This window comes from Kogia breviceps, chromosome 14 (assembly GCF_026419965.1).
Source record: "Kogia breviceps isolate mKogBre1 chromosome 14, mKogBre1 haplotype 1, whole genome shotgun sequence".
Taxonomy (NCBI): domain Eukaryota; kingdom Metazoa; phylum Chordata; class Mammalia; order Artiodactyla; family Physeteridae; genus Kogia; species Kogia breviceps.
In genome coordinates, this window is record NC_081323.1 from 74,970,048 (window position 1) to 74,979,450 (window position 9,403).

At 53.1% G+C, this 9,403-nt stretch overlaps 1 protein-coding gene and 1 long non-coding RNA gene across 4 annotated transcripts; one reads left to right on the top strand and one right to left on the bottom strand.

The window, feature by feature from the left end:
- Positions 1-1,226: 1,226 nt before the first annotated feature.
- LOC131740447 (uncharacterized) lies at positions 1,227-4,239 on the bottom strand. Of its 3 annotated transcripts, XR_010836319.1 has the most exons (5): positions 3,982-4,239; positions 3,433-3,526; positions 2,984-3,128; positions 1,601-1,954; positions 1,227-1,375 (listed from the first exon to the last, which is right to left on the bottom strand). It is a non-coding gene; the product is annotated as an uncharacterized lncRNA (long non-coding RNA). The 3 variants fall into 3 exon arrangements; XR_010836320.1 differs by lacking the exon at positions 1,227-1,375 and having other exon boundaries at positions 1,670-1,954; positions 3,433-3,632; XR_009330925.2 differs by lacking the exons at positions 1,227-1,375; positions 2,984-3,128 and having other exon boundaries at positions 1,670-1,954.
- CDIPT (CDP-diacylglycerol--inositol 3-phosphatidyltransferase) lies at positions 3,780-8,424 on the top strand. The gene is made up of 6 exons (XM_059036272.2): positions 3,780-5,014; positions 5,114-5,248; positions 5,992-6,145; positions 6,588-6,669; positions 7,254-7,335; positions 7,455-8,424. Exons 1-6 carry the CDS (start codon positions 4,972-4,974, stop codon positions 7,598-7,600), a joined length of 642 nt encoding a protein of 213 aa, XP_058892255.1. The 5' UTR covers positions 3,780-4,971; the 3' UTR covers positions 7,601-8,424.
- Positions 8,425-9,403: the final 979 nt, after the last annotated feature.

Here is a 9,403-nt window from a genome sequence, read left to right on the forward strand (position 1 = left end):
TCGTTGCTGCGCGTGGGCTTTCTCTAGTTGTGGCGAGCGGGGGCTACTCTTCGTTGAGGTGCTTGGGCCTCTCATTGCAGTTGCTTCTCTTGTTGCAGAGCATGGGCTCTAGGAGCGTGGGCTTCAGTAATTGTGGCACGTGGACTCAGTAGTTGTGGCTCGAGGGCTCTAGAGTGCAGGCTCAGTAGTTGTAGTGCACGGGCTTAGTTGCTCCATGGCACGTGGGATCTTCCCGGACCAGGGCTCGAACCTGTGTGCCCTGCATTGGCAGGTGGATTCTTAACCACTGTGCCACCAGGAAAGCCTCAGCCTGTTTGTCTTAAAGTCTTTCTCCAAATCAACTGAATTTTCCTTAATTAAAATTTTATAATTAAATATAATGAAACTTTTTTAGGACACTCAAAAGAGGATTGGATTTTAGAACACGAGGCAAAATGACCTTAATAATAGCTTAAGTTTTTTTGGCATTTATTCTGTGCCAGGCATTGTGATGAGCACTTTGTATGCATTATGCTTTTAACTCTCACAAGGCCCTTGTGAGACAGGGACAATTATTCCCATTTTTCAGATAAGGAAACAGAGGCTGGGAGATGTGAACTGACTTCCTTAGGAGGCTCCAATAAGTGGCCAGACTGGGATTTAAATGCAAATGTGACAAAGCCTGCTGCACTGCCTTCTGGTTAGTAACAGGCATGATGTGTTCCATAGCATTGCGGCTCCAAAACGTGGAGGGGAGACCTCAACACTGACACTGGTGGCCGGGGTGGCTCCTCAGAAGCAAAGGTGGACCCTCTCAGATGCCACAGGCACCTTAAGGTCCTGGAGTTTGGCTGGGAGGCTGGATCTGGACCCATGAACTCTTCTCTGCCAACAGGTTGATGGATAATAGGTTGATATCTGCCTGAATTAAAGCCATTCCAGGGAGGCTTCCCTGGTGGCACAGTGGCTAAGAATCCGCCTGCCAATGCAGGGGACACGGGTTCGAGCCTTGGTCCAGGAAGATTCCATAAGCCGTGGAGCAATAAGCCCACGCGCTACAACTAATGAGCCTGTGCTCTAGAGCCCGCATGACACAACTACTGAAGCCTGCATGCCTAGAGCCCGTGCTCCACAACAAGAGAAGCCACCACAATGCGAAGCCTGCACACCACAACGAAGAGTAGCCCCCGCTCTCCACAACTAGAGAAGGCCAGCATGCAGCAATGAAGACCCAACACAGCCATAAATAGATAAATAAATAAATTTATTATTTTTTTAAAAAGCCATTCCAGGCGAATTCCCTGGTGGTCCAGTGGTTACGACTCTGCGTTTCCACTGCAGGGGGTGCCGGTTTGATCCCTGGTCTGGGAAGTAAGATCCCACATGCCACGTGGTGCTGCGAAAGAAAAAAAAAAAAAAAAACACTCAAAAAGAAAAAAAAAGCCATTCCAATAATATGTCCAAGAAACTAACACACCATTGTAAAGCAATTATACTCCAATAGCTGTTTTTTTTTTTAAAAAAAGGAATAGGAACATTGTAAAACAATTACACTCCAAAAAAGATGATTTTTTTAAAAAAAGAATAGGAAATAAATAAATAAATAAAATAATACACCCACATATCTGGCAAAAGGGGGGAGGGGCACTCCACACACATCACCCCACAGAGAGAACTGCCCAGCCTGGGAGGAGGGGAGAATCTCTGTCACTTTATTAAAGTTTTTGATTTCTGGTGGTGTCCTTGCTAGCTGAGGGTGGAGAGGTGTGTGATGGTTCCAGAACCCTTTGGAGGCTTCAGGGGTGATGTTGCTCAAGACCAGGAATCGCCCCAAAACCGCACTGTTGAATGAATTGTGAAAGAGGAGCTTTGATGCATGTTCTAGAGGAACAGAGCGGGGGGAGGGCATGAGAGGCCAAGAGCAGCACCAGAGTTGAGATCATCCTCCAGATGTCAAGCTGCTAGGCAGAGCTCCCTAGAAAAGAATAAGAGTCTTTTGACTTTAGATTCAAGGTTCATGTCTTTTTATCTTTCCATCCTTCACCTGTCCATCCAACCCCTATCCCCCATCCATTTATCCATCCACCGTTCCCCACCTATCCACCTATCCATCCACCCAGCATTCTCTTTCCATCCATCCATCCATCCACAAATCTACCCATCATTCCCTATTCATAACAGACACTCAATAAACATTTGCTGAGACTTCCCCGGTGGCACAGTGGTTAAGAAACCGCCTGCCAATGCAGAGGACACGGGTTCGAGCCCTGGTCCAGGAAGATCCCCCATGCCGCGGAGCAACTAAGCCCATCATGCGCCACAACTACTGAGCCTGTGCTCTAGAGCCTGCGAGCCGCAACTACTGAGCCCGCGCGCCACAACTGCTGAAGCCCGCACGCCTAGAGCCCGTGTTCCATGACGAGAAGCCACCGCAGTGAGAAGTCCGCGCACCGCAACGAAGAGTAGCCCCCGCTCGCCCCAACTAGAAAAAGCCCCCGCGCAGCAACGAAGACCCAACACAGCCAAAAATAAATAAATTAAGTTTTTAAAGTCATTAAAAAAATAAAATAAACATTGCTGTCAGTTCCTTCTCTACCTTCTTCATGAACCCCTCTCTCCTCCTCTGCCAACCCCTTACTTGGAGAGGTTCTCCAAGGCTCCATCCTCAGCGCCCCTCATCTTTCTCACTCTGCACGACCCCCATCCCCCCACCCCACCCCCCACCAGGGCAACTGCTCACCCTTCAACTGCCAACTTCCTCCTAGATCAGATCTCTGTCACCAGCCCAGACCTCGCCACTGAGTTCTAAAGTCATATTTCCAACTGTCTACAGAGCATTTCCACGTGGAGTTCCCAGGGGCCCCTCACACATGATCTGTCCAAAGGCAGGAGCGTGCCTGCCATGCCCCAGGAAGAATGAGAAGGCTGCAATGACTGGCAGCAGGGACGGGAACTAGGGGTATCGGAGGGTCTCTGGACACAAGGGTCTTGGCGTGGGGTTCACCGTGTTTGGATATCTGAGTCCCTTGGTCTTGTGTCTGTTTTTCCTTGATGGGCACAGGATTCATTTGGTAGGAAGCGACAAACAAGGCCTCGTCAGTGAGTTCTGTGCTGATCTGTGTCAGGAATTCCTCAGAACAGGAAACCTTCTGGAAAAGGGAAAGTCAGAGGGGTTCAGCCTGGGAGTTCCTACCTGGGAGTCCTGGGTCTGGAGGCTCCCAGGATGGGGGCTCTGGGTCTAAGGAGTCTGGTATAGGACGGCTGGGCCTTGCAATTTGGCCTGGAAGGTCCTGGAAGTGGAGGGCAGCCTTTGGGGACCTCAGGGGCCTAGTGCTGGGGGCTCTGGGCTCACGGTTGAGGCTAGAGTTTTCAGACTGGCGGTCTCAGTGCCCTAACCTAGGAGCTCTCCACTTCACTTTATCCCGACCCCAAGAACTCCTCTCCAATGCTCACCGGGCCTCCACCCAAGGAGGCTGCAGAGGTTGTAGCTTGGGATTGCCCGCTGCCCTTTTTCTCCACATTCCCGGTAGCAGTGGATGCCATCCCCCTGGGGACAGTGGAAGCCCAGGTTAGGCTGCAAAACCAGCCCACTTCTCCCAAACCCAACACACCACAATTCCCCGTGGCCTTGGAGAACTGTGTCAGTTCCCTCTCTGAAAAAAAGGAAAAAAAACAAAAACAAAAGAAATCGTTGCCTTAAATCTTTCTGGGGGAGGGAGGAGGTGGGACTCCCACAACACCCGCCTCCCGCCCCCCTCACTTCGCCCAGCAGGGGGCCTCTCTTCCCGTCTTCCCACCCAAGACCCTTCCCAAGACAAGGCAGCCCACTTGCCGCCCCCGACCTGGCAGATCGGTCGAAATCTTGGGTTACTCAGCAGGAGGCGAGACGGGGAGGTCTAAGGAGCCCTTTTATGGGCCGGGGGACAGGGGATTTGGGAGCTGGGGAGGAAGGTTGGAAAGAGGGGAACCCGGAGCAGCGCCGCTGCCCGTTGCTATAAAAACCTTGGCGTCTGCGGCCCCATTGCCAGGAGAGTAGGGATTCTAGAACCAAAGGGGGGAGGGCATTTTCCCAGCTTGTCGCATTCGCTCCTCCGGCCTCTCCTCCACCGCCTCTAGGTCCCTCCTTGGGGGCAGTGACCCCCCGCGCCAGTGGCCTTGAGAAACTTGGGAAGATCACGCAGGGTGGAGCCTGGCACCTAACCCTCCCACCACTAGGGGCACGCGAGAAGCAACCCCGCCCGAGGCCGCCCTCCAACCTCTCTGTCTGTCTTCTCTTTGCCTGGAGCCTGCGAGAACAGATGGGGGCAGAGAAAGGGGGCGGGGAAGAAAAAGTGTGGGCTGTGCCAAATAACCTGGTCTCTCGGGGGTGCAAAGAACCGGGAGGGCGGGATGTTTTTTCCTTATCTTTGTCTTTAGGAGTCATATCCTCCGCAGAAAGGAAAGTAAAGACATTTACCTAGCCCTCCTTCTCTTTTGACCTCTCCTTTTAAGTTCCTTCCTTTGCTCAGCGTTGATGGTTCTTTGCCCCCTCTCCTCCCTCTGTACTTTGGTACGAACCAATGGAAAGGGGCGGAGGGAAGAAAAGGAAAAGGAAGCGGGCAGGTGTTAAAGGGGACGCAGCCATTTCTTAAGCTCTTCTTCCTTTCTCCAATTTTGCAAGGACGAAAGCTGAAGAGTAGGTTCCGGAAGCTAAGCACAGCTGGAGGAGCAGGGGCCGCAGCTGGAGGCAGGAGCGCCGGCGGGGCAGGCGGAGGCCAGCGTCTGCCCAGAGGAAAGGCTGGGTGTGCGCGCCCCCTGTGCCCCGCGCACAGCTGGGTCGGCCCATGCTACGGCAGGCAAAGAGCTTTAACATCTGGGACCCGGCTGGGGCAGCGGGGACCTGCGCGCAGTGGGCGCGGCGGATGAGCCGGGCTGGAGGGTGAGCCTTGCGCCGGGGCTGGGAGAGAGCTGGCACCTCCAGATAAGGCCCAGGGCGACCAGGGGACCTCCGCGATGCCAGGCGAAAATATCTTCCTGTTTGTGCCTAACCTCATCGGTGAGTGTTACCCGCGGCTCCGGGCCGAACGGGAGGACTAGGGGCCTTGGGCAGGCTCCCTGATCCTGCTCTGTTTCCCCCCGCCGTCTCAATCCCAAGGTTATGCCCGGATTGTCTTCGCCATTATTTCTTTCTACTTCATGCCCTGCTGCCCTCTCACGGCCTCCTCCTTCTACCTGCTCAGCGGACTTCTGGACGCTTTCGATGGACACGCTGCTCGAGCCCTTAATCAAGGTGACAGACACCTTTTCTCAGCCAGCCTTGAGACCCAACAACCCTCTGCCCCCTTTTCCTGCTTCCTCAGGACCTCGGGGTGGGCGGGTACTCGGGAATCCGAGGGCTCTGTCATTCCCATCTCTGTAGAAAGCAGAATAGAATGGCCTGATTTTGTAGCAGAAGGGATTTAAGCTCGCTGTGGAGAACTCACTGATAGCGAGGGGTGTGGGATACCAAGACCGGGCATGGCAGTGCAAGTGCTGGAGGCCTCTCTGAATAAAAATCCATTCAACAGGTGTTTTGGGGGCATCTACTGTATTGCCAGGCACAAGCCATAAGGATTCCAGAAAGCATGTTTAAAGGGAGGATGGAGAAGGAAGGGAGATGGTTTCTGGAGAGATGATTAATTTTTTTAATCTGTTCTTCAGACCCACCTCTAAGACTTCCCTAAGACTTCAAGTCTCCTTGTCTTGAGACCTGGATCCTTGGTTCTGGGATTGATGAGTTGTAGAGCTAGCTTTCTCACTCTCTTCTATACTGTTTTCTCTACACTGCCATGCTTCCTTGTTTTATGGTACGGTGACCCTTGCCCTTTGACCTTCATACTCCAACGATAGCAGTCTCCTTTCCTCCCCAGGCAGTGGATTGTGGGCCTTTTCTCTCTTAGACTCTGCATCAGAGTGATACACTAAATATGGCCTCTGTCACAGATCCATTGCCCGCTTACAGCCCCTTTCCACCTAACAGTTGCCATTTTTCAGGAACCCGATTTGGGGCCATGCTGGACATGCTGACAGACCGGTGCTCCACAATGTGTCTGCTGGTCAACCTGGCCCTGCTGTACCCTCGCGCCACCCTTCTTTTCCAGCTCAGCATGAGCTTGGATGTTGCCAGCCACTGGCTGCACCTCCACAGGTCAGTGATTCTGGGGGTGTTGACCGGTTGAAGAAGACACTACAGTGGGGAGGGGTGAGACCATATGGGAGGTGTCTTCAGGCTTCTTGGGAGGTCTTCTTTTTAGCTCTGCTTTGTTGAAGGACCCTGGGCAAATTTTCTCTGAATTAGCGTCAGTCCTGTTTTACAGTTGAATTAAGTAATCCCTAAAACTCTTCTGAGGATTCCAAAGAGTTAACATCCCTTGGGAAGCGGCATGGGACTTTTGAATCCTGATTCTTCCCCCAGCTACCCAGCTAGGTGGTGCGACTTCCGGGCAAGACAGTGGTCCTCAGCTGTGCCCCAGTCCCTCCTCTCTTCAGCAGAGGCAATCCCAGTACCTACTTTGTGTGGGTTGAAATGTGGATTAGGTGGGCATTGGTAGTAGTGAAAGCTCATGGATTCCGCCTGCTTTCTCCCCAAGTTCTGTGGTCCGAGGCAGTGAAAGTCACAAGATGATTGACCTGTCTGGAAATCCAGTGCTTCGCATCTACTACACCTCCAGAGTGAGCATTTGCTGCCCCTCCCTATTCACTTAGCTTATGGGCAAGTCCTTCCTGGACTGAGCCCTGGGCCCAGGATAGGATTGGTGGGAAGGGCTCCTGGGCTGAGCCCATGAATTGCTGGAGAAAGCAAGTGGGTCTGAGGCCCAGGTGTGCCCAGGGAGAAGGAACTGAGCGGCTTGTGGGGAGAGGGAGGGAGGAAGAAGCCAGAGAGGTGTGCAGAACCAGCTCTCAAAAGGCCTTAGGCTGTGAGAAGGAGTGTAGTCTTTACCCCGGGTGGGCTCGAGGGTGTAACACCTCCAGGTAAGGCCCAGGGCTTCAAGGGGGCAGCCGGGTAAAAATATGTTCCTGTTGGTGTGTAACGTTGTGGTAAGTGCTGCCCACAGCTCTGTGCGGAAGGGGAGGGTGAGGGGCCTTGGGCAGGTTCCCTGATCTGCCCTGTTCTCCCTATGCCCACCCACATCCTACCCATACCGCCCTGCACCCCTCTTTCCCCAGTACAGTTCCTGGCCCTCCAGCCCTTAGTTGGGGGATCGGGGACACTACCCCAGCCTCTTGCTTAAGCAGCCTTTTTGCTGTCTGTGCAGCCCGCTCTGTTTACCCTGTGTGCTGGAAATGAGCTCTTCTACTGCCTCCTCTACCTGTTCAATTTCTCCGAGGGACCTTTAGGTAGGAGATGAGGGGCTGGGCAGGAGGATGGGAGGGGGTTGGGCCTGCCCGGGGAGACGAAGGCCCCTCCCTCACTCGCATCCTGTTTTCTCTGTATTGCCCTTGCTCCCTTCCCACAGTTGGCTCTGTAGGTCTTTTCCGAATGGGCCTCTGGGTCACAGCCCCTATCGCCTTGCTCAAGTCCCTCATCAGCGTCATCCACCTGATCACAGCCGCCCGCAACATGGCTGCCCTGGACGCAGCAGATCGTGCCAAGAAGAAGTGATCCTGGAACCTCCAGCCCCTGGCTACCCACCTGCCCTGGGAGTCTCACTGTGCCACGCGGCACCCCTGTCCCTCCTGGGAGGTCCCAGGCTCACGTCTTCCCAATGTGTCGTCCACCCTGCTGGGAAGGGGGACCAGCCTCTTTGGTGATGTCATGTTCTCCGTAATCCTGGGGACCAGTCCCACCCCTGTGATCTCCAGGAACCTGGACTTCAAATCAGGAAGGATGCTCAGGAGGCCCCACCCACACGGGCAGTGCTCCCGGGACCCCAAGAGAGCTGTCTGAGGATCGGGCATAGTCACACCTGCTGGCTCAGCCCTGGGATCTGGCTTGGCTGAGACCTTAGGGACACTTGAGTAAGGGACGTGGGGTAGGGGCCAGGTTTCCCAAAAGGCAGGGGTTCAGACCTCTGCCCCTTGCTAGAGAGAGGAAGCCTGTGGGTACCATGGCCCGGAGAGAAGGTGCTGTCGAGATCCCCATTGCAGTCTCTGTCCTGACTCCAAAAGCCTTGATTATAAAGGCAGGAGCATCACTGTTCTGGACTTGGTTTCCTTGGAGATAGTCTTGGACCAGGGCCTGGGTCGAGGGGAGCTTGGGGGAAAATGATGATCCATCTGGATACTTTGCCCTCAGTAGTTTACTGGCTGGCTCCTTCCTGTTATTCCTCAGTGACCTCAGAGAGATCCCCTCCCTGCCACCCAAGCGCATTCCATGTCCTCTGCCCACCTGCTTTATTTTCTTTACAACACCGTCACTGGCTGTCTACCTTTACTTGTGTACGTGATATTTTCTACCCTCACTAAAATGTAAACTCCACGAGGGCACAGACTCTTCTTGTTCTTTTCTTTATCCCTACAAAGATTAACCTTGACCTGGCATATCGTAGCTGCTTAAATACTCACAAATGGATCGGTTGATTTCTCAGAGTGTGGTGGTCCTTAGACCACCTGTGGGATATTTCTTGAAAATTCAGCTTCTTGGACCCTGTGCCAGACCTTCAGAGTTGGAAATTCTAGGGATGGGCCCAGAAGTGTGAAGTTTTAATAAACTCCAGCTGATTGATTCTTCCCAGTTACACTGAGAATCACTGTTCCCTCTTAAACATTTGTTTGGCTATTTATCATAGGAGACATTGTTCCGGGCATCTGTCCCTGACAGCTATCCCTGCTATCTGAGCAGAAAGCTGTCTGGCACCAGCTTTCTTTTTAAGACTGCATTGAGCCTACCATATGCCAGACCCTGTACTGGGGCTTCTTTGCAGATATTACTTTTTTTAATCCTTGTAATAGTTTAGCCAAGAGGGCCTTATGTCCGAGAGGGCTGAAATTTATCAGAGGTGTGTTGAGGGACTTCCCTGGCAGTCCATTGGTTAGGGCTCCACGCTTCCACTGCAGGGGGCACAGGTTTGATCCCTGGGCAGGGAACTAAAATCCCACAAGCCGTGTGCCACTGCCAAAGAAAAAAAAAAAAAAGATGTGTATTGAGCCTCAACTGCTCTAGGCCCAGGGGATTCAGTGGAAAGGAGGACACAGGATAGCCAGGAAGGAGATGATGCAGTTAGGGAGGTTCTTGTTGGGGGATAGGGTTAGAATGTGCTGTAGTGCTTTGGATGTCTTAAGTAGAAAACTGGTAGTAGTAATTGGGGCGGGAAGGGTTAATGCAGAGGAGAGGATTGATTCTCAGCTGAGGGAGCTGGGAGACCACAATTGATGTGCTGGAACGCCGAGCGAGCGCTGGGGGTTGATGGCTGGAGAGCTGAAGAGAGGTGGGGTGGAAGCCTGCGGCGGTCTGAGGAACCCAGGA